At 42.4% G+C, this 25,428-nt stretch overlaps 1 protein-coding gene across 8 annotated transcripts in view; it reads right to left on the reverse strand.

The window, feature by feature from the left end:
* CTBP2 (C-terminal binding protein 2) overlaps window positions 1–25,428 on the reverse strand; it is a 299,487-nt gene that overhangs the window by 75,395 nt on the left and 198,664 nt on the right. For 7 of the 8 annotated variants that reach the window (XR_005583069.1, XM_039482480.1, XM_039482482.1 and 4 more), the window contains 2 exons: window positions 18,860–19,018; window positions 1,046–2,821 (listed from right to left, as the gene is read on the reverse strand). Coding sequence is in view for 7 of the 8 variants with exons in the window: in XM_039482480.1 (XP_039338414.1) it covers window positions 1,046–2,821; window positions 18,860–18,917 (1,834 nt within the window). In the remaining variant the exon portion in view is untranslated. The remainder of the gene's footprint in view (window positions 1–1,045; window positions 2,822–18,859; window positions 19,019–25,428) is intronic. The other variant, XM_039482485.1, reaches the window with a different exon arrangement.

Here is a 25,428-nt window from a genome sequence, read left to right on the forward strand (position 1 = left end):
TTGGCACAGTTTCCATGCCTATAAATGGTATACTTTTATTAAGGCATTTTGTGTGCGCGCTTGTACAGTACATTGTTCACGATGTGTTTGTATGGTGGTTCAGCTGTGCTGTGCAGAGAAATAATTCCCTCCCATACCGTCACTATCACTGTGCACAAAAAAAACATTTTAACATTTATCAGAAAAGTCAAAGTAACAAATGAATGGGATCTTCTAAATTTCCTCTTACTGCAAAATGCATTTCCTATGGTAATTTTTGTTGATCTTTGACTAGTAAGTATCAATTTATATTTTCCAAATTGAAGCACTAAGTCTATTTGAACCATTTAGCCCTAAATAAGGAAGGGATCTGAACATTTCTGAAGACAAAAAGGAGGAGAAAAAAGGGGCAGCCACTCCTTTTTATCATTCTAGTGGTTAATCATTGACTTTAACATTAAGTGTCGACCTACTTCCTTAATAGTTACATTGCCACACTTATAAGTACTCCTAATAGGAAATCAAGAGTTTTAGTTTAGGTGCCTGATAAAACAGTTAATTAATTAAAAAAAGACTATGGTAACTGCCAAAGGTAAGTCAATTCTGGAATTAACACCATTAGTTATCTGATAAATTTAGGCAAAACAATGCTAACCATTTCCTCTGAGAAACATATTTGTGCCCGATAACAACTGTAAGAAGTAAATCTACAACTAACCCTGTAGCCTAATTGCTCAGAAAATGCAGTATCTAATCTTCTGTTCCGTACAAACAACAGGAACAGCAAGATTCATAGCAGAACAATTATCTGATATACCAGTCACTTTATCCGAAGTTAGCTAATCAAATAAAATACTCTGAATTTAATCACACTGTGAAAGGCAGCACTGGGAACTCTGAATAACTTGTGGCCCCGGAGTAAACCTATTTGCCCCACTTTTTTGTGCATAGGGATATTTTAGCCCTAAGTCTAACTGGATTAGACCCAAATGTATCTTACGAGAAACAAACACAGACACAACTCTCCTAGAGCACACTACTAATGAATACACTGTTGGAAAATTACTTGGTTCAGGTGACGCCATAGTTGAGACAATAACTGGTGGTCCAGTGCGTCTGGTGAGTTTCTGATAAGGAGAATGTTGCATGTGAAAACTTGGGCCAGCAAGTGCCATGGTGGAATCCATTTGGGCTCCTTGCTTTCGGAGAAGCTGAGGGCTGCCGTGTGGGCTATGCATTGGGGACATTGATGTATTTCGGTCCCTCTTCAGCAGCTCCATGGGCACTGTGTAAGTGGTTGGATATGCTGTTTTGGGACTTGCATGTGGGTTAGTCTGCACTGTAGTCCCTGGTAATCCAGTTGGAGTGGAATAGGCAGACACTGGACGAGTGTGCATGTTGCACGGTAAAGCAGTGTTGTATCCAGAATTAGCTAGAAAATGAGCACCTTGGTGAGTTGCCCCAGATGAGGAATAAGTTGCAGTTTCCAGAAGGTGCTGTGTGGGGGCACTGGATGGGCGACGATTTATTTCTCCTACTCTTGGTGATACTGGCTGTAGAGAAGGAGGAGGTGGTTGCTGCATAGTTGTGCTGTCTACACCAGGACCTGTGGCAGGGTGCATGCCATATTCATTCTGCAGCAGTTCACTTCGATGACTAAAGCTGTTCGATCGGGTCCTGGGACGGAGTGTGCTGTTCTTCCTATCATGCCTTTGCAGCTGCATTTCTGTTTTGTAGCTATGGGCAATGCGGGAAAGCACCCTTGCCTGTCCAAGATTTGGAGCTACAGATTTTATATCATTCTCTTCCATCATCGCGAGCAGGCTTGGAGAATCAAACCCTTGCTGCAGCAAAGCATTGAATGTGCTTTCGGACACGCCTTCTGAACGCAGAAGTGCTAGGAACTCCGGATCAAAGTTTCTTTTAATGTCTTGTCCTGAGAAAGCCGTGGGCAACTGAGAATGGGAAGGAGTCATGGCAGTTTCATAACTATCGTAAGGAATCTTTGCATTGACATTTTCCCTGATGGATCCATAACCACGATTTACAGCAACGGCAGATGGACCTACGCTCCCATCAGGAACAGAAGCAGAATTTGGATCGACTACCAAGCACGTTGCAGTAGTTTGTCTAGCAGCTGCAGACTCTATAGGTCTCTCTGATGTATCACTATAGACCTGTCTGTTGGGAAATGATGGTGGTTCTGTTCCATATCGAGGGGTGGGCTGTTCAACACCATACCTTGCAGCAGAAGGATCTCTGTTTCGCATTCTCTGCCCCTCTTGGATCATTTTACTCATGGGATCCCTATACATACGGCTGGCTTCGTGTGGGGCAGGTGACCGTCCTTGTACCTGATCCCAAGCCAATCTGCTACTGGGAATCCCATAATTCGGTAATGATCTATTAATCATGTGGTCTCTATAGTAGCGTGGATCTTTAGGTGATCTAGCGGCTAAAGATGGGTCACTGTAATAATCCTGAGATGGCAAGGAGCTTCGTCCAGACATTGCAGCCTGTCTGTCGTAGTAAGTGAAGTCGGGAACAGAACCCTTCCGTAAGGGACCCTGGTTAAAAACTGGATCCTGATATGGGTATGGCTCTTGCTTCAATTCAGCACCTCCTTGCAAGATGATATCATGCGGTCTATGGTTTGGCTGCTCATACCAACCTCCTTCTCCACCGTAAGTCAGCGAATTTCTCCTCCCTGTTGGTCTCTGATATTCAAATGCATTTTCATTCTCCCAGTTGCCTTCATACCATCCTGCAGCATCCCAGCTCTGAGAACGGCCAATATTTGTATGCTTACTTGGAATCGGCATTGGAATGAAACAATTGACTTCTGTTGAGATAAAGAAGAGAAGGAACCTCTCTTTTTAAATCTTCTATTACACACGTCAAAAACAGATCGAGCTGTATCTGAGCTCTTCTGAGACTTCAGAAACAACCAAGTGGTGGTTTTATATTTCAAAGTATTGCCTGAATTATTAATTCTTCGAAACTTTAGTAGACAAAACACACAACACCCACTGTAACTCAGTCTCACTCCAAAACCGAAGAATGAAAGGTCTTTTCTGTATAGTTCAGTCACAGACAAGGGTTGCTGCATTTAATCCAGATGGTTTATCCCTTCCTGCTTGGGACAGTTTGCTCACATGGACAACTGGTCTAGCAGTGTGTGAGGATTATGAGCTAAATAAAACCCCTAAAGCCTTTGTTCCATGTGACATCACTTTAGCCCGATGAAACCTTCTGCGCCAGCCGATCCAGCAAACCTCAATATAATTTCTCTTCTGAAAATTATTTTTACATTTGTATATACGTTCATTCATGATATATATATATATATATATATATATATATATATATATTATATATAAAAATAATAAAAAAGAAAGCTTCAGTGTCAGCTCAATCTTAATCCATCCTGATGAAATGCTAATCCACTGCACACAGCTAAGGACAAATTAAATGGAAGAAGACAGACGAGCCTAAAAAAAGGCTGATGCAAGAAACTCAAGAATATAAGACACTGGCTAGAAATTTGTTAGGTATCAGTAGAACACTTTACGAATATTGTAATTTGCTTTGGAAATTACGTTTTTTGTTGCAGTTTCAAATTAGCTCCAAAAGGATTCTTTACATTATTATCATAATACTCAAATCCTTTCATCATCCCAGGAAAGAAAATTGCGGAGGTGTAATCTGGAATTTATAATTTTAAGACCCTAGAAGAGGTCACAGTAAAGGAAGGGAGGATCAAAGGATCTTAAACCTGGTATTACAAAGCAAAAAAAGGGAGTAGTAGACTTTTGTCTATTATCTCCTGGTTTCCTTTAACTATATGTTTATGAGATGGAAAAAAAACACTCAGACATCAGACAAAACTCAATTTTTGTATCTTGCAGCATTTCAATAGTCATATGGCTTAGGCTTTTTAAGCTGAAAGTAGGCAAAGGGATTTAGATGGAATCACACCAAAGAAAATTGTTATTTAGAAACATACTAAAATTTTCCATACAAGGTTACCATTTTTGGGAGAGATATTAAAATAATTCTCTAAAACACAGATCAACTGTCACATGCTGCAAATGCTCAAACAGTCGTTGTTTTTGCAAGAGTAGAGCAAATATTATATATTGTTTACCAACCATCACGTACACTGCAATACTTCTGTTCAAAACAATTTAAATGGAAATGAATCTGTTTCGTTCTCTGCTACAGTAAAAATGTCGGCACTACAAATATGCAAATTTCAGGTCTGAATTACTAAAAGGAGTAATAGTCGCCTTTTTAGGGAGGTCGAGGGGGGGGGGGGGAGAACAGCTTGTGCATTTTTATGGCTAATCCACAATAAATGTTTGGTGCACTAGCCATCACATGATGAAGTATTGTGCTATTATGATACCTAAGTCACTAATACATCTAATGCTTATACTTGCCTATCATACTAATACCTCTGGGCTATATTTCTGACCCAAATACTGACAGAATCTCTTAGTAATCCCTAAATTTCTTTATTGCAGTAAATAGTACAAAATCCTCTTCAAACATCCTCCCCCAGAAAGAATTGAAGTCTTTAAAAATATTCTGGATATTTTATAGGCATACAAAAAAATTGCCCCCCCCCAAGATTTTTTATGCATTTTTGGACAATATCTGATTAGCATCATATTGAATTAACTAACAGAATTAAGGCACACTGGAAAATTTCTTCCTGTGTGAGTCAAAATGAAAAGACAAGTTTGTAGCTGATGAATAACGGAGAACATCTTGGCCTACAAAAAATATTTGATTACAACCTTTTTCTTAAAAGGGTAAAAATATATTCCAGACTAGATACCAATCAAACAACTTGGATTTTAATGTAACAGAGAAAATAACAGTATTAAAAACGAAGTTCTGAAGCAGAAGAAGAGAGCTAGTGAAAATTATATAATTTTATACAATAAAATAGTATTGATATTCTACAGTTCAAGAGCATCTTTCAGCCAGTGATTTAAAAGGAAATTAAAGAATTGAGTCACAACACCAAGATTGGTGGTATTATCCTCAACACAGCTGAAAAAACTAAGTCACAGAGACGTTAAGGCCCATATTTTCTAGTGTTCATTAATTTTAGGTGCCTCATTTTCAGAGGTGCTGAGAAAGACAACTGAAGTTGAAATCAGTGGGGACCTCGGGCTGCTCACTACCGCTTAAAATGCCCCCCAAGCCCTAGGGTCTCAAGTTGGGCACCCAAAATATTAGACACCAAAATCTACTTGCAAATGTGTAGAGACTTGCTCAAGTTCACACACAAACTGAAGGAGAATCCCAGAAGAAAACCTAGGTCTCATGACTCCCTGGTCCGTGTCCTAGCGAGAAGACCATATTTCCCCATTACTGAAAGATCATTGCTTGCTAATAGCGTCAGTCTAAAATGATCTAAAAATGATCATCCAGCAACTGCATCTGTTCTTCTCTTTAGATAAAGAAATGCTGTGAAAGTCAAAAATGTGGTGGAGTGCTCCGTGACAATGTGTGTGCTCCTGCTTTATAGGAGCCAGCAAGCTAACAGTTTAGGCCCTGATCCTGGCAACACTTCTGCATATGGTTGAATTTAAACACATGAGCAGTCCCATTGACTCAGGGCCGCCCAGCGGGGGGGCAAGTGGGGCAATTTGCCCAAGGCCCCGTGCCCCACAGGGGCCCTCCCGAGAATATAGTATTTTATAGTATTGCAACTTTTTTTTATGGAAGGGGCCCCCAAAATTGCTTTGCCCCAGGCCCCCTGAATCCTCTGGGTGGCCCTGCATTGACTTCAATGCATCTCCACAAGTGCTTGAACTTAAGTGTGTGTGTGTGTGTGTGTGTGTGTGTGTGTGTGTGTGTGTGTGTGCGCGCGCGCGCAGGATCAGGGCTTTAGTGAAAAGTCAGCCACTTTTCCACAACACTAAATTAAATAAATTCTTGTGTCCTCGCTAGAGAGTGTATTTCTATTATACTGACTTTAATTAACAGCTGCTGAGCAGGAATTCCAGCAGCCTTTCACTCTAAACTATCATCTCCCTGAAAACCCTCTGCTTAGTGCAGCCATGTCTGCTCTGCCCTGCCCTCTCTCTAACTTCTCTGTTAAGGTGGACACAGACTATTTGCTTAATGAACACAAATGAGAGCACAGATGTGACCGTGACAGCCAGCATGAAATATGATTGGGGGGGGGGGGTTAAATTCCCCACTGAACCAGGAAATAAGTAAGAAATATTTTAAATGAAATACAGATAGGGGCAGAGAGCTCTTTTTGTTTTTCTTTTTGCACTCTTAAAAACAGTTCCTGTGCAAATACCCGTATTTCTGTAGCTATTTATAAAATAAGATCCCTGCAACAGTCACCAACAGAGGACTTTATGGAGCACCGTACTGACCCAACATAACTAATCTGATATAACAGAGTACCTGGGAAAAGAGCAATTCACAAATATTGACATTCCTAATGCAAGGGTGAGACTGAGGAATGTGTTTTACATGCAGCCCATTTTATTGTACCTTATCTTTGAATTTTACAGATATATTAGGAATATTGCAACATGGAACAAAAGCAAAATAATTACCATGATATGAAATGCTTTTGTCTTTGTGAACCTGTGAAAAAATGCACAATTGTAGTTTAAAACAATGGATTTCAATTCAACAGTGACATAATCAACATGTGTTCTGCTATGATACGACAACTGCAAAAATAGACTTTTTAAAAAAAAATGTGATGGGTGACTGTCATCTAAAATCCCCTCATCTAAAATTGAAGGGGTGAAGATCAAATTTGTTTAAGTCAATGGGGCCTGACAATGGTAAATGTCTAGCTCTACACAGTGCTAGAAAATTCAGTTTTGTATCTGGGAGAGAAGAAAGCATGGATTATATTCTCTTACTTACTTTAGAAAACAGACTATTAAATCCGCCAATTCTAGAGAGTCTACTCTCGCCTCAAAATGCATGTAGAATTCCTATCAGTCATGGGCAGCAGGTGAAGCCCCTCTTTGGGGCGGCTAGCCCCTGGCTCCGCCCCTTGTGCCGTGCCCTCCCCATGGCAAAAGCCCCAAGACCCCCTTCCCTGCCCTCCCCCTGCGGCTGTAGCCACAAGTCCATCCTCCCGTCCCCCCCCGCGCAGTGCCCTCCCCCCCGGCCATAAGAGCCCCGGCCTGGCCGAAGCCCTGAGCCCTCCCCGCCTTGGCTGGAGGAGCCCCGGGCTGGTCAAAGCTGCACTGTGCCTCCCTCTCCGGACCCAACCTGCGCAGGGGAAAAGCATCTGTTAAGATGCTTTTGATATGCCCTATGCAGGTTTGGGGCAACTGAGGAGGCAGTATTTGCCTCCTCAGCTGCCCCGGAACCTGCATGGGGCATAATAAAACAAAAACCTCACCGCCAAACCCCGCAACGGGAGGCAGGGGGCGGCGTCCAGTGGCCGTGGCGGCGCTGTGGGAGGCAGAGCCTCCCCTGGCCTATTATATCTGCCGCACAGTAGCGTAGCTGGTGGGATTCAGCGGAAGCAGCTGCTTCCGCTCAGGCCGGCAGGCGCGGAAGCAGCGCCTGCCGGCCGCACGGCCAGAGGAGCCGCAAGGCGGCGGCAGCAGCCCAGCGTGGAAGTGGCGCCTGCCGGCCGCGCTGCCCGCCGCACAGCCGGAGGAGCTGTGGGGCGGCAGGCTGGCTCGGAAGCCGCGCCTGCTGGTCGGTGCTGCCCACCGCACGGCCAGAGGAGCCGCGGGGCGGCAGGCCGGTGCGGAAGCGCAGGAGGGAAGGTGAGTGGGGGGGGGGTCCAGTCTGGGGGCATGGCCGGGGGGGGAGCCAAGGGAGGGGCGCCTTTTTTATGTTTTGTGCTTCCCCTAAGCCGAAAACCTGGCTACGCCACTGCTGCCGCCCATGCTATCATTGTAAGTGAACAGCCCCTTGAGAGAGAATGTGCATAGTTGTTAGGGCAGGGATTACATATCAGGACTCCTGGGTTCTATTCCTGGCTCTGCCACTGACTCACTGTGACACCTTGGTTAAGTTACTTAATTTCTCTGATCTCAGATTACCCATTTATAAAGTGGGTATCATAATATGTGCCTACTTCACTCTGATGTTGTGAAGATATTAATGCATTAGTGTTCTTAATATGCTTTGAGCTCCCTGGATAAAATGCACCAGAAAGGTGCAGAGTTAGAGTAATATTATAGCTCTCTGAATGTCGGCCCTTCTACTGAAAATGCATCATTGTGCATAACGATTGCTGAAGCTTAGGTAGCCCTTTATTGCTTCCTCTGCTTGTACCTCCTCAAGAGGCATTGATGAGGTAGAGTTAAACGTTTTCTGGTATATAGTGGATACAAAAGGGGAAAAGGAATGATGTGCACTGTAAATGCCACATAAAGAACTTAGTTTAAATAAAAATCTAAAGGGGGGGGGGTTGTGAGTGTGCGTGATAATCCCTAGGAAGTCATTGTATTTGCCGAAATTTGGCTTTGCAAAAAGCTCTCACACACAGTGGCAACAAGTGCACAGCACAGATAGGCTTTATAGCAGCTTCTCTCTAAATTAGATAAGTACAAAGAGAAAATTAGCATGATTGCACAGGAATCATTTTTAATAATCAAAGAAATAAGAACAGCATCTGAAAGCACTCAGTTCTTGGAGCTGTGCCACGTGCTTTTATGAATTTCCAAACCAAAAGTGTGGATGCTAAAGAACTTCAACAAAACACTCCAAAGAAAACTCAAATATCAAGTTGGTGCATTACAACAAAAACTCTTTTAAGATTAGCTGAACACTAAGCAGTCACAGCCCGATGTAACTCTAGATTTTGGTCACTTTAGAAGCAAAAAACAAAACGCTTATGTATATTTGCAACTCAACCTCCCTGAAACTGGGATATAAATTTATTGAAAACACTGAATCACATATTCCCATGGCTTGTGCACTGAAAACTGTAGGAACTCACTTTAAAAAAATCCTGCCTCTAAATGCTATACACAAGCTAAAACCTCCAACTTAGTTATGCTGCCATTCCACCTTACTGCACAAAAATGGCCCCATGCACATGAAAAGCATATTCCAAAAAAAGAAAAAGGTATGTGTGGTCTGAACATATGTAGGAGAAACCAAAGCAAAGCCAAAAGGACCACACATGCCAAAAAACAAAGGCAGTTACTGCAGAAAACTAGTTCTAAGTGACTAATGCCATTCTGAGCAACAGTAATTTGCTAATAGCCCACAAAACCCCAGCTCTCTCTGTGGTAATATACAAAGATAGCAGTCGATTTCTAAAGCATATCAGATCCACTTGCAATGGTGTGCATCTGCATTACCTGCATCTGTGGTTGAAAAGTGTTTGGAAGGGTTCTCTGCACATTATTTTTCTCATCCCATTATAGCAGACCCTGCATCTGCAGATCACTTTAAAAAAAAAAATCATACTATTTCCGTTTTTTATACTGTGGAGCCCAGGAAGACATGCAGCTAATAAACTTAAGTAACCCACGACCTTATTATTGTAATCCTTGATAGGGTTGCCAGTTTTGGTTGGACGTATTCCTGGAGATTTTATCACATGACATAATCTTGAATTAAAGATTAATCTTAATTCCTGGAGATTCCAGGGCAATCCTGGAGGTTGGCAACCCTAAGCTTGACCTCTTGCCACCCAAAACTTCCTTCCTTTATTTTTGCCTGGTGTGATTACACCTTCAATTAGTCCATAAGTGCTCTGTGGCAGGCTGCATATCTATTATTTGTCAGTACACAGGACACTAGAGATGGTGAACAAAGAAACAACAATCTCTCTAATGGGTGTTTCTAGACACACTCAATGCACCTATTCCAACCTTCTATTATTTTACAGGGTTGAGTACCATGAAAAGCATTAACTTATGCCGCTCAATTCTGTAGTAAATATTTGCAGATCATAGAAACTTCTAAAGCGTTTTATTGCAAATGGGAACCTATGGCTCCTGGTCACTCAACCTGGCTTTCAGGGTAAATACCTCTGCCAGAAGCCATTACAGCAGTATGTATATACTGAGTGTGCAAAGACAGAGCAGCATTCTGACCCACAGGATCTTCTCACTATTCAAGAGGGGCCTACAAAAACTGGTTCTGAATATCTCTGTTGGGAATATTGGAAGATTCCTAGAATACTGAACAGGACTGCTATAGAGATCCTAAAATGCGAGATGGCTTTTCCTAAGGTGTCAAGTACTTTACAGACATGACCATCAGCTAGGGAAGAGATTTAAACAGGCAATAGCTTTAGCAAGAAGCAACAAGCCACCAGGGGAATAAAGCCCTCTGGTGACTGGGAGCCCCACCGTGAAAACCAGCATATATCGGGGGTTTTGGAAGACAGCCCCACTTTGCCTGCACTTCATTCATGCATACACAGAATAATTACTCCAGTATTGGGCCGCAGTAACATCCTAGGAAGATGTTCAATGCAGTACTTCATGGAACTGGAAAAATCCACCCAAAGCTGCCTTTGAATAACAAGTTCTAGGATTAAAGCCTCCAAGTTTTATGCCAAGTTTAGAAAATGGGGAGTTAAAAATCACCAAGTGCAGCAGAAATCCATTATCTATGAAGCAGGTTTTCATCTAGCATGGGCTTGTAAGATCTGGCAAAGAATGAGAATTTACTGTTGAAGATAAAGATGGAATTCCGATTAACAGGAACATGAGAATCTAGAATGCACTCAGAGACATAAAAACTAAACCTAGCTGTAAACACCACCTTGAAATCTTGGAATAAGATTTACAATCAGTCTTCAACCAAGCAAAATTTTTGCATTCAAATATTTCAAATATTGCTTACAAAACAATTAACAGAAAAAATATTGTGCAATTCTTGCACCAGCAAATGGTTTTATTTTTTTATATATTTTTTTAACACTCCTACACCAAAAATGCATATACTTTCAGGAACTACAAAAAAATCAATCAATCTGGATGCCAAATAGTGATCTGGCATGCATGGTTCATTGGGCATGTCCCTCAAATATTCACAAGGATCTAATCTAGGAATGGTCTTTAAAAAATCCTTTAGAAATCACATCAAGCACCTTGCATCCAAAATTGGGTATTAGACCCGGAGGTCAAAATTCATCATGATATTAAAAGAATTTGGGAGTAAGATTTAAATATAATTTGTAATGAAAAAGCTTGGAATTATATCTGTCCCACAAACTAGAATCTTAAATGAATATGTTTTAGAATTCTGACCTCTGCCATGCATGCCTGGGCCTCCATATAAATAAATAAATACATAAATAATGAAGGAAGTATTACTGAATTCCTGAAAGATTAAAAGGTGGAATCTCAGGAGACTTTTTTTTTTTATGGTGATACTCAAGAGCTACAGGGAACGTTTCCCAAGTTTTGGAACTCTTCACAGGTAACAGAATATTGGGAGAAATATACTTTCAAATATAAATGATTCATTAATAGATGTTTTAGATCAGTGGGTCTCAAACTTCATTGCAGCATGGCGCCCTTCTGACAACAAAAATTACTACACGACCCCAGGAGGGGGACTGAAGCCCAAGCCCCACTACCCTGGGGGAGTGGGGGAGGGGGGGGGGAATGAGGAAGAGTCAGCAAAGCTGCCCCAGGGCTTCTGCCCTGGGTGGGGGGAGCATGCAGTCTTAGCCCCCCTGCTCAGGACTGAAGCCCTTGGGTTTCGGCCCCAGGCAGTGGAGCTCAGGCTTCGGTTTCAGCCCCGGGCAATGGGGCTTGGGCGTTGGTTTCAGCCCTGGGCCCCAGCAAGTCTAACACCAGCCCTGGCGTTAGACATTTCAATGGGGTCGCATCCCACTTTGGGGTCCCGACCCACAGTTTGAGAACCTGTGTTTTAGATTAATAGATTGTAATGTCAGAAGGTACCATTAGAGCATCGAGTCTGACCTTAAGGAAGAGATCTATATTATAATATCCTTTTGCCTACTGGAAAACAGATACATGCTTCTTGGACGTCCAAAGGGAGCAACAGGAGTGTAATGTGACCAGATTCTCAAAATAAAACAACAGGACACATGTCACTTGGGGTCATGAAAGAGGAAGAAGGGGTGACAGCTTAATCGAAGGGCAGGATCAGGCCCTGTGGAGAGCAACAGGAAGAAAACTGAGGGCAGAAGAGAGAGGGGAAGTTACACAAAGTCTCCATCACCCCATGCATGAGAATAATAAATCTACTGACTATTTGTTCTTCTCAGAGGAATAAATCCCTTTCAACAAAAGAGGCTCCTTAAACTACATCTCATGACAATCATTGCACTTGTGGCTAATGGTGCATTTGGTGATGGAGTGTCCACTTTTAGTTTCATTTTATCACTTCTCTGCGCTCCTCCTTCCCAGCAGAGACTAGGGAGAATGGCCTCCCAGAAGTGTCAGCAGCACCTCCTGCTGGAGAAGTGAAAGTGTGCTGCTGTACACAAATGGGACATGTTGGAGTCCTGTTTTAAAGACTATAAATCTTTGGGAGAGTACAGAGGTGGAAAAAAATCATAGCTCCTATGTTATCTTATTAATATATAAACTGAATAAATGGGAAAATTATCAAAGCTGAAAATGAAGCCTATGGTATAGAAGTAGTTAATGATAATGGCTACCCAAAGGTGCTAATGACATGAGGCCATAACACTTGTTACATGGAGTCTTGATTTTTAGACTGGGGGAAATGCAGATTAGACAAATACAAAGCTACAACAGGTGTGGGTTAAGAAGTAAAGACAGAAGCCTTTATTTTGAGTTATGGGCAGCTAACAAAGCACCATGGGCAAAGATGTTCTACTTTCAATAGCAGGCTAGGTTGGATATCCAATACAAAAAAGCTGCACATGGAATTCACGCATATTGCACCAGTATTCCTATCTATACTGTTAGGGCTCAATTAATTTGTCTTACACTTTACCAAAGAAAACCAACAGGATTTGTTGTTTGTTTTTTTAGTTATTTGTACAGCTTGTTTCATGTGTAACTCACATTCTAAGTTCTGTCATGCAGTTTTCCCCCATGCCACAACTTGGGTGACGTAACACAAGTAAGCAAATGTGCATAAAATACACATACGGGCTTGAACAAGAACCAACACCACCACATTCCTTAATGCTGTAAAAATGACTGCACATCTGTCTCATTTGGAACATGCACAATAGCTTATTCACAAGCCAAGAAATGTTCATTTATACCTAGAGGGAAAGTTTGAATCAACATGGTGAGAGGACTTAGCTTGACCTACATTTATGAACCCACTGTGGTTGCCATGAACTTTGTTCATCCACGTGAACTCTCTGCACAGGATTTACGTCAACTTTTTTTGGTTGTATCTGAAGACCCACAAACTTCATTAGACCCTACATACACTGATTGCAGGGATCCCCCAAGAACCTGGACACCTTGTTAATGTCCATGATGCCTTTTCACCACACAGATATTTCACAGCACTACTGGAATCTACGTTCCTCATTATGGATACCAACAACACAAGGAGTAATAAGCTTCAAGGAAAGGCCTTTGTGAAAAATGTGAGTGAGTTAGAAAGTAATGTAATGTATAGACCAGTGAACTTCAGATGGATATACTGGAACAGGGCAGCAAATCAGGAGGAACCAGCCATTAACCAAAATGTTAAGGGGGAGCTTGCCAGAATCTCAGTTGGTGTAAATCAACACAGAATAAGTTTAACAGCTGAGGATCTGCAAAACTTTTTATTTGCCTCCATTAATTTCTCTCTCTTTCCCCAAGGAAAAACTTGTAAGCTACTTCCTAAAAAGTCTGATAGTTTTATGTCTTTTGAGAGGCAAAAACAAACAAATATAGTTTTATTGGGGAGGGAGAAAAAACCTCTCTACAATGAATTATACTCATGAAACAAAGCCAACTCAGATCTATTAATAGACTACTTCCCTATTTATTCTAAATGAGTAATTTTTACCCGGTATTGGCAAACGTATCCATACTTGATATAATCTCTAACACATTGTTTCTCTTTGAATGACTATTTGTGATACAAATTCCCTGACATAAACAAGAATTAATTTCCTAACAGTCAACAAACAAACAAAAGCATCTATTTAGTTGACCTACAGGCTGTTTATTAGTCCCAATGCAGGTTTTAATCATTAAACGCCTTATGTTGTGAGCTCCTCAGAGCAGTTGTCGTCTTTAATGAGGTCTTAGTAAGCAGCTATCACACAATGGACATTGCTGTAAACAAACAAACAAAAAGCTTCCTGACCCAGGAGCAAGAGAATTTCCCCTTTTTTCAGTCAGGAATTTTAACTTGTATTTTCTTGCTCCTGCCTGGAAGTGCTTTTCACATGAATGGCAACCAAATCCATCAGGGCAGGTAAGACTAGAGTGGAGGGAACCACTTCCTGCACTGCTTGTAACTCTGGGAAGTTGTTCTGATGAGCTTCCATGTTTTCTCTGACCAGAATGGATTTTTTCAACAGGGCTAGAGTCACAAAGTAACCGATGGAGGTGGTGATGGTGGTGGTGCCAGTGGCAACTTCCCTATAACCTTTAGCCCAGTGGTGAGATCACTCATCTAGGATGTGGGAAACCCAGGTGGAGAAGGGATTTGAATACTGGTCTCCCACATCTGAGGAGCATGCCCAAACTACTGAGCTATGGGCGATTCTGGTGTTAGTCTCTCTAAATGTCTCCTGTGGAAGCTGCTCCACTTCTTTCATTTGTCTGCTACTGTAGCCTCCCCTACACCAATAATTCCATATAATATTCAAAGACACCAAGACAAAACCAGGCCAAGTAAAATGCCGGCTTTTTCTGTTTATGCTTTCATAGCAGCTGAAATGGCCAGTGTTCAGGGATTTATACCCCACAGTCCAGCCTGATCACAACATCAAGATCTTTAAACAACAAAAAAAAGCAGCCTTCAGCAAAGCCAATGTGGTGTATGATAATCGTACAACCCTACGGGCTAGACTCCACAGAAAAGTTAGCTTGACTGAGCTATGTTGGGCAACGGGTGTGAAAAGTCCACTCCCCTGAGAGATGCAGTTAAGCCAACCTAACCCCTGGTGTAGAGAGCACTACTTCTGTTGACCTAGATACCACCTCTCGGGGAGGTGGATTAACTACAGCCACTGGAGAAGTCCTCCAGTCACTGTAGTGCATGTCTACACTGAGGCACCACCGTGGCACTGCTGCGCTGCCATAACGTTTTAAGTGTAGATCTAGCCTAAGACTCTAGAAAATTATTTTTCAGGATTATTTTTACAATGGTAATCACGGTCAATCCTAACCTGTTACCTATAAACATTTTGGGAGTCACGTACAACATGACATGCTGCAGCTGCACAACAGTAAATCCCATCAACTTAAGATGATGGTAAGGTGGATAGAAAACTGGCTAGATGGTCGGGCTCAACGGGTAGTGATCAATGGTTCCATGTCTAGTTGGCAGCCGGTATCAAGTGGAGTGCCCCAAGGGTCGGTGCTGGGGCCGGTTTTGTTCAATATCTTCATTAACGATCTGGAGGATGGTGTGGACTGCACCCTTAGCAAGTTTGCAGATGACACTAAACTGGGAGGAGTGGTTGATACGCTGGAGGGTAGGGATAGGATACAGAGGGACCTAGACAAATTAGAGGATTGGGCCAAAAGAAATATGATGAGGTTCAACAAGGACAAGTGCAGAGTCCTGCATTTAGGACGGAAGAATCCCATGCACTGCTACAGACTAGGGACCGAATGGCTGGGCAGCAGTTCTGCAGAAAGGGACCTAGGGGTTACAGTGGACGAAAAGCTGAATATGAGTCAACAGTGTGCCCTTGTTGCCAAGAAGGCTAATGGCATTTTGGGTTGTATAAGTAGGGGCATTTCCAGCAGATCGAGGGATGTGATCATTCCCCTCTATTCAGCACTGGTGAGGCCTCATTTGGAGTACTGTGTCCAGTTTTGGGCCCCACACTACAAGAAGGATGTGGATAAATTGGAGAGAGTCCAGCGGAGGGCAACAAAAATGATTAGGGGGCTGGAGCACATGACTTACGAGGAGAGGCTGAGGGAACTGAGATTGTTTAGCCTGCAGAAGAGAAGAATGAGGGGGGATTTGATAGCTGCTTTCAACTACCTGAAAGGGGGTTCCAAAGAGGATGGATCTAGACTGTTCTCAGTGGTAGAAGATGACAGAACAAGGAGTAATGGTCTCAAGTTGCAGAGAGGGAGGTTTAGGTTGGACATTAGGAAAAACTTTTTCACTAGTAGGGTGGTGAAGCACTGGAATGGGTTACCTAGGGAGGTGGTGGAATCTCCTTCCTTAGAGGTTTTTAAGGTCAGGCTTGACAAAGCCCTGGCTGGGATGATTTAGTTGGGTTTGATCCTGCTTTGAGCAGGGGGTTGGACTAGATGACCTCCTGAGGTCCCTTCCAACCCTGAGATTCTATGATTCTATGAATTCAAATCACAAATAAAGTTAGTGAACGGCAAATGTGCTTTTTTCAAAAGTTATTTAAACTGCACTTTTACAGATTAGAAAAAGATTTTAGCCAAGAAAGAACAAAAAGCTCAAATCAGTTGTTCAGAGGAAAATAATCTAAACTTCAGTCACATCTAATGTTCTGTTAGCAGGTTTGTCCTATGATCCTTTTGAGTTTCTTGTTCACTCAGCAACCAGATCTGATAGTAAACATCAAACTGGAAAGGCTGCTTTTGAAAATCCCAACTCTGCCAATACAAGTCTTTTAAGTCAGGTTCAAAGTCATTTTTTTAAGATAAGATAAAACACTACACCTGAGTGTTTATGGCATTCAAATGGATAGATATGTAACTCTTTGCTGCCATATATTCCGGCCACTGTCAGCACCTTCCTTCCTCCCCCAACGCCCTCCCGTATTACAAAGGCAACATGCTCTGGAGCAGAGTTAAGGCAGATTAACCCAGTTTTGATTGGGTTAATTAAACTGACAGGTGGAATGGCTTTTACATTTTTCTATATTACTTGATTAAATGAAGAAGTCATTTCTCAATTTCGTGCTCTCTGCACTGAGCTTGAAATGCAGCCCTATCTGATGAATAATGCCGCTTCCTGAGGGATATCAGTATCAACGTGTGTTTCATGTGCGGGTTGTATATCCAAGGAGATCACTAGGATCACCCCACTCAATTAATGGTTAAATAATTCATGGCAAGCTTAAAATGATAGCAAAGGAGTTGTATTTAATTACTGCTGTATCAAGAAAAACACAGTCCATAACTACTAGAGCAAAACATGTAGGGACTCAGTTTTGCCTTCAGTTGTGCAACCTGAGGGGTCTTATACGTTCTGCTGAAAATTGTTATAAAATGCGTTTCTCGGCATCATAAAACTTCAGTGGGAGTTGTGTGCCCACATCCAAGAGCACAATTTTACCTGGGAGCATTTAACATAATACTTTGAAGTGTGCCTCTACAAGCCATTGTTCATAAAAGTTGAAACCATGTACCTGGACAGATTCTCCCTTTAAACATAGGTAATCACTCAGCAGACAAGATTTAAGCTACAGCTGCTTGAATGACACTTTGTTCCTTTTTTGCTACAGCTTGTAAAATTTTTATGAGATGGCCGCCAGCTCTCATCAGAGAAGTATCAGCGAGCACATTGGAAAGTCTGAGGTTGTCTGGCACCACTTGACTTTTCTCCTAAGTAAATAAAAGTAGCTTACGCCATCTGAAGCTGCAGAAGAGATACATTAACTACTGGCTGTCATTCTGTTGTGACACTGAACAAAACGCAGAAAAGTAAAGGAAAAACCTACCTGGGCTAATGCACCCAAACACATGCTATGAATACAGAATGGATCTACAAATTTGTCTTGGCATCACACATTTGCTAATGAAGGAAAAACTGTTTGTCTAATATTCTGTCTGATACATTCAGTTACATTTCAACAACAAATACAGTTAACACATATAGAAATTGTCAATGTTGCAGAAGAGCTGAATTTATTGTAGCCTGAGTAGTGTAGGAGTAAGTTGTCTCCAGAAAATCTCGGTCATTTAAATTGCCATTTAAACCATAAACTAGTTTCAGAGTGCCTATCATTATATCATAACTGACATTGCTCAAAATGCTAAGCTAGATAGCGTGGCATTGCCATGAGTGTGTGAACAAGAAAGGTAGTTGTTTTGCATCCAGCAATCCCTCTCACATAGTCTGGGACACCGGCACTGGTGTGACTTAGGATAGGTCTATACTTACCGCGCGGGTCGACGCGGAGAGTTCGACTTCTCGGAGTTCGAACTATCGCGTCTAATCAAGACGCGATAGTTCGAACTCCCCATGCGCTCCGGTCGACTCCGGAACTCCACCACCACGAACGGCGGTGGCGGAGTCGACCTTGGAGCCGCGGACTTCGATCCCGCGGCGTCAGGACGGGTAAGTCAGTCGAACTAAGGTAGTTCGACTTCAGCTACGCTATTCGCGTAGCTGAAGTCGCGTACCTTAGTTCGACCCCCTCCCACCCCCCCGTAGTGTAGACCAGGCCTAAGTGAGGGAAGGCTGGGAAGAGCTACCCCCTACTCATTTCCATTTGGGATTTAGATCATTAACTTCCACATGGGCTCACAGGACAGCACTTTTAACAAAGCAGCACCGGTCACTGTAAGGCAATGTAAATACAAAGTAGAGTCAACATCTTGATATGGCAGCATCTAGACTACAGATAAGAGTGCCATTCCACTATAAATTACTAAGCAAGGCAAAAGAGATGGCCAGTAAGCCAAAGTCTTATCATTTGCAGGTCACTTTCAAAACAGGAACAGGTGTTTCACTTACAAACACCAATGCTAACCATAGTTCAGCAATTCTACTTTCTTTTGAAGAATCGATGCGGATTTCATTAGAAATATTGGATTATGCTCAGTCTTACCTTCACAAATTCTGTCCAATCGCTGTCGTTTGACTTTGTGTTTATCCACAAGTGCCATTCTTTACTGTATTTTGTAACTTTCTGATTAAAAAAGCAAAGCAGTCCTCCAAAACTCAGGAAAATTCACAGGAGTCTGAGTGCATAACGGCACTATAAACCCTGAAACAAGGAAAAAGAATCCTTACATTTAGGACCCTTGGTGCAAAGGATGACAACAGTCTATGCTTGACATTACTGTGGACTTTCTGAAATGAAAGTTACAAACTGAATACTTTCTACTCATGTTCTCAAGTAGCACCAATGTACAAGAGTATGGCAGTATTGTTAAAGTGTTATAGGTAAGCTTTCCCGATTTTATTTCAGCCTCAGAAACCCAAACTGTATTCACAGGCTCTGAAAGATTAGAGACAGAGCAAAAGAAAAGTTACTTTGCTCTTCTGATATTTCCTTTGAACACTTGCGCTTTGGATATCAAGTCTTATTCAATTCATTTCCAGTAAAATGGTTGTCACTGGAACTACACTTTGGACTCCTGAAACTTCCAGAGTTTATCACTACAGAGAGGGATATGTTACCCACAATTTTTTTTTTATGCTCAGCCCAACCATAATTGTAGTTTGTTCTCTCAGTTGCACTCAAAAGGCCAATGTTACACATTTGATGCTGGATGTGACATTTCCAACACACACACCCTTTAAAGGCTGCCACATATCGGTGTCTCATTAAATAAAGCAATCTAGTAATTGGCAGATACAGCTAATTTATAAGAAGTATTCTATAAAGGGACACGGTCCCAAGTCTTTCCCAAAGGAATTAACAAAATCAGGCAAATAGAGACACTTGCATATTCCTCATCACTTTTTCTTTATTTTTTTTTAAATAGAGCACAAGTTTTGTTTAGTTCTTGAATATGCACATCTGAGCAGTCTGCACTCAGAATAGAGACTAGAAGTGCCATTCCGGCACTTTAATGCAACAGTCTTATCATAAACCTTGGACATGAGTTTGCTTTTCAGAGCAAGCACCACCTAATTGTTAAATGAATTGGGAAATAAGTGAAAAGAGCTCATGCTGACATCTGATTTCCAGTAACTGTCTACCACAGGCATTAAAATTTTACTAAGTAAAGCTATACTCCCAGTAATTCAGTGTTAACCCATCATGCCGCAGGTGCTGAGGGGAAGGTAGATGAACATGAGCTAGATTTTGATATAGTATCCTTGACTTGTGTTATGCCGACCTACTTGGTCTTCCAGTCATCAGAGCAAGCTGGTGAGGTTCTACTGTTCATGTTTTTAGGTGAGGAAGAGGTTTTTGTTGGGGAAGGAACTGATGTTCAAAGCCAACATCTTTCATTCAAGGTCATCTTTGGTGGGTGAAATGAAGGTGGAGAGAGGGTGGGGAGAACTGCCTTTGTATGTACACACACACAATGATGGAAGCATTAACAAGTTCTTGGTTTAGATACCATTAAGATCCACCTGTCACACACTATATCACAAGCTACTTTAAAGATACAAATCTAATCAAAAGATTCTATGTACTTGAAGGAGTCTGGCTCAAGAGACAAAGATGCAGGGCCACTTAGAAAACACCCACAAAGACAGGCAAGTGGGTGTACCCCATCTGATCACAGCAGCTCACAACAGCACACTAGTGTAGGCATTGGAGATATCTTCGGGAACAGCCACTTTAGGTTTCCCTGGATTCTTAGTGAGTTTAACAAACCTCCCTACTTTGTTGCTGCAGGGACACATGAGCTATATCAAACAAGGAGTTGCAGGGCACTTCACTGAAACTCAGAGGAAAGGCAATAAATAGATCCATGTTTCCCAATCTTGTTCCGCTGCTTGTGTAGGGAAAGCCCCTGGCGGGCCGGGCCGGTTTGTTTACCTGCCCCGTCCGCAGGTCCGGCCAATTGCGGCTCTCACTGGCCGCTGTTTGCTGCTCCAGGCCAATGGGAGCTGCTGGAAGTGGCGGCCAGTACGTCCCTCGGCCTGCGCCACTTCCAGCAGCTCCCATTGGCCTGGAGCAGCAAACCGCGGCCAGTGGGAGCCGCGATCGGCTGGGGCAGGTAAACAAACCGGCCCGGCCCGCCAGGGGCTTTCCCTACACAAGTGGCGGAACAAGTTTGGGAAACACTGGAGTAGAAGGTAGCAAAGCTGCACATTGATTTAATGCCACATACTGGTAGCAAAAGGCTACTACAGTGAGGAACTCTTTCCCAAAGACAGGTTTCAGAGTAGCAGCCATGTTAGTCTGTATCCGCAAAAAGAACAGGAGTACTTGTGGCACCTTAGAGACTAACACATTTATTTGAGCATAAGCTTTCATGGGCTACAGCCCACTTCATCAGATGCACAGAATGGAACATATAGTAAGGATATATATATACACATACAGAGAACATGAAAAGGTGGGAGTTGTCCTACCAACTCTAAGAGGCTAATTAATTAAAACTTTTGTAGTGATAATCAAGATAGCCCATTACAGACAGTTTGACAAGAGGTGTGAAAATACTTAACATGGGGAAATAGAGTCAGTGTGTGTAATGGCTCAGCCATTCCCAGTCTCTATTCAAGCCTAAGTTGATAGGGTCTAATTTGCATATTTATTCAAGTTCAGCAGTTTCTCATTGGAGTCTGTTTTTTGAAGCTTTTCTGATGCAAAATTGCCACCTTTAAGTCTGTTACTGAGTGGCCAGAGAGGTTGAAGTGTTCTCCTACTGGTTTTTGAATGTTATGATTCCTGATGTCAGATTTGTGTCCATTTATTCTTTTGTGTAGAGACTGTCCGGTTTGGCCAATGTACATGGCAGAGGGGCATTGCTGGCACATGATGGCATATATCACATTGGTAGATGTGCAGGTGAACAAGCCCCTGATGGTGTGGCTGATGTGATTAGGTCCTATGATGATGTCACTTGAATATATGGACAGAGTTGGAATTGGGCTTTGTTGCAAGGATAGGTTCCTGGGTTAGTGTTTTTGTTGTGTGGTCTGTGGCTGCTGGTGAGTATTTGCTTCAGGTTGTCGGGGGCTGTCTGTAAGCAAGGACTGGCCTGTCTCCCAAGATCTGGGAAAGAGTGAGAGATCATCTTTCAGGATAGGTTGTAGATCTTTGATGATGCACTGGAGAGGTTTTAGTTGGGGGCTGAAGGTGACGGCTAGTGGCGTTCTGTTATTTTCTTTACTGGACCTGTCTTATAGTAGGTGACTTCTGGGTACTCTTCTGGCTCTGTCAATCTGTTTTTTCACTTCAGCAGGTAAGTATTGTAGTTTTAAGAATGCTTGATGGAGATCTTGTAGGTGCTTGTCTCTGTCTGAGGGATTGGAACAAATGCGGTTGTATCTTAGAGCTTGGCTGTAGACAATGGATCGTGTGGTGTGTCCTGGATGGAAACTGGGGGCATGTAGGTAAGTATAGTGGTCAGTAGGTTTCCGGTATAGGATGGTATTTCATCCAATGAAGTGGGCTGTAGCCCACGAAAGCTTATGCTCAAATAAATGTGTTAGTCTCTAAGGTGCCACAAGTACTCCTGTTCTTTTCCCCAAAGAGTAATCAGTATGGAGCTGCCAAATTTCAGCTTTTGGGGGGCACAATTAAAGAAAAGCACCATTAAGGGTTAAAACAGTCAAGCAAAAAAATGAAGAGAATCTCAAATTGTGCACTGTTCATTCAAGGTTACTACAGTACAACAGAGGAAGGGAATTATTGTCATCTAATAAGTACTAGGGAAAGCCCTCTATCCCATTGTCAGTAGTGTTGCACACTGTGGATGTGAAATACATAAAGTTTAACAACACAGTACATAAAATTATAAGTAACGGTGTCTTATGATACAAAGTGACAAGGACCATGGTAAACATAGGGGTCTGGGAATTAGAAAACACAGGGGTGATGTCAAGCAGCTGACCTTGGGCAATATACATAACCGCTCTGTGCATCTGTTTCCCCTTCTGTGAATAGGGGATAACAACACTTACCCACCTTTGCAAAGCCCTTTGAGATCTTCATATAAATGGCATTAATTGCAAAGTACTGTTATATATCTTGTATATTACCCCTTCATCTCCAACAACTAAGCTTGTGCAACTCCCCCCCACCGCACCCCCCCAAAAAAGGTCAGTGCAAGAACAATCTCCCAGAAAACACAGGTTATTAATAGTTAACGAATGCAGTAAGCTAGAGTGAAAATGAGGGAGCGGGGTAAAGGCTCTAACAAATCTGCTGCATACCAAGATGACAATTTCATGGAGATTATTGTTATTATTATAAATGGTAATCAATTATGCATCACATTGATAGTTAATTTATAAAAAGAAAAGGGTTGTGTTGGTACAACTGAATTCTGACTGATGGAAAATAGGCGATTTCCTGGTAGTTAATGGCCAATTTCCGAGCAACACGACTGCAGCATAATCTCAGAGATTTATAGCAATAATTAATTGATTTTTTTTAAATGTAAGGGATGCTACAGAACACGAGCCCCACTCACATTAATAATTAATGAAACATTCTAAAGTACCAAAACTTCCATTCCAGACACAGAAGCTTCCTAAAGTCAAGAGCTTGTTATATTAAAAAATCAACTGAGTGTTAATGTAGATAAAGCCATACAAAGAGATAGCATTTCCATTATCAGCACTTAAAAAGATATACCCGTCTTTTAACTTAATGAATACCCATCCCACTCCCCGGGAGATTTGGCTGGGCAGCAGGTCCAAGCAGAAAGTCTGTTTGGAGTTGGGCCCTTGCTGCACGGGGAGGGAGGGAGGAGAGCACCATTTGTGGATCTCATGAGAGTAATGTATTGTGAGCTTGATCACGTGGGATGGATGCTATTGTCCACAAAGAGCGAGTGCAGATTTTAAGGATCTCAGTGATCTCTTATAACCCTTTCCCAAAAATTGCCCCCCACAGCCTTCCCCCCTCAGATCAGCAGCATTTTCTCTTGTGTGGCAAGAATGAAGGACAATCATAGAATTGGAAGGGACCTCAAGAGATCATCTAGTCCAACCCCCTGCTCAAAGCAGGACCAATCCCCAAATGGCCCCCTCAAGGATTGAACTCACAACTCTGGGTTTAGCAGGCCAATGCTCAAACCACTGAGCTATCCCTCCCCCCTGACTGGAGATATACTAGAACTGGAAGGAACCTTAAAAAGGTCATTGAGTTCAGCCCCCTGCCTTCACTAGCAGGACCAAGTATTGATTTTTGCCCCAGATCCCTAAGTGGCCCCCTCAAGGATTGAGCTCACAACCTAGGTTTAAGAGGCCAATGCTCAAACCACTGAGCTATCCCTCCCCTCCAAATGATTCCTTTGCAGCCCTTGTGTTCTTTAAGAGAAGATCTCCCAAGCAATATCACCAGACTGCACCATACGGGGTGGGTAAAATAACAGTTCAGATCCCAAGTTCACATAGCACTACTGTTACACAATCTACCAGACCCGTCGTTCTCTCATCTCCTTTTCCCGCCAAACTTCCACAGATGGCAACATCATGCCCCTTGCTGGCTGCACAGCACCCCACATGGACCATCCTAAGGAGCAGGTTTAGTGCTGATTTTTGAGGAATTATTTTATAATTTATGTTTTTATATTTCTGTTGAATCAAGTTTATTTAATCTGTCAAGACTCCTAATGAATTATAGGTTATTTATGAGATCCCAATTAACATATAGTTTCTTCTTTGTAGTGACAGTTTCATGGAGCTAGACACTTTCACCATGGTTGTATTTATGTTTCTTCTGATAAAGTCTATGGTGTTACCAGTGCAATCAAAACAGGCCCTGGGGTTTCCTTTACTCTCATTACCAAGGCTCCACTTTTACATGCTGTATATTAAAACAAATCCTGACAATAAAAGTTCTCATTCACAATGGCTTCACTCTTCATATGGTCAAAATCTCCATTTATAAGTCTTTGCTCATTTCAGCAGCACTGCACGTGGTAATTATATTTTCAGATTATAAATTGCATAGAAACACATGTCTGAACATATGAAGAAAACTTTGTTACCTGTATGTTAAGATTACCAGTTAGAATCTAAAGTTCTATATTTGTATATCGAGGAATCCTGCATCATGTACATGCCAAATACAGGTTACAAGCCCTCACAAATCACTGTCCACCCACTAAGGATATACTCGACATAAGCCGGTTTGTGTATAAGCCGACTCCCCAGGATGGATCTGTAAAAAGGGAAAAATTTTATAACCCGTTCATAAGCCGACCCTATAATTCAGGGGTCAGCAAACTTTGGCTCCCGGGCCACCAGGATAAGCCGCTGGGGGGCCAAGATGGTTTGTTCATCTTGAGCATCCGCAGGCACAGAGGTAAACCTAAGTAAACAAAATGTCCTGGTGCGCCCGCTGCTTACTCTGATGGGCCAGGACAGCAACTGGTGGGGAAATTTTTGGGGGAGGAGAAGCTGGGGCTCAGAGGAGTAACCCCTGTGACCACCCCCTACATGACCCCACCCCTAGCCCAGGACCCCACACTCTCCCCATCCCATCCCTTCCCACCTTATCTGGGGAGGGCCAGGGGAGGATGTCTCTGACCTGGC

The sequence above is a fragment of the Mauremys reevesii genome, linkage group 7 (assembly GCF_016161935.1).
Source record: "Mauremys reevesii isolate NIE-2019 linkage group 7, ASM1616193v1, whole genome shotgun sequence".
Lineage (NCBI taxonomy): Eukaryota > Metazoa > Chordata > Testudines > Geoemydidae > Mauremys > Mauremys reevesii.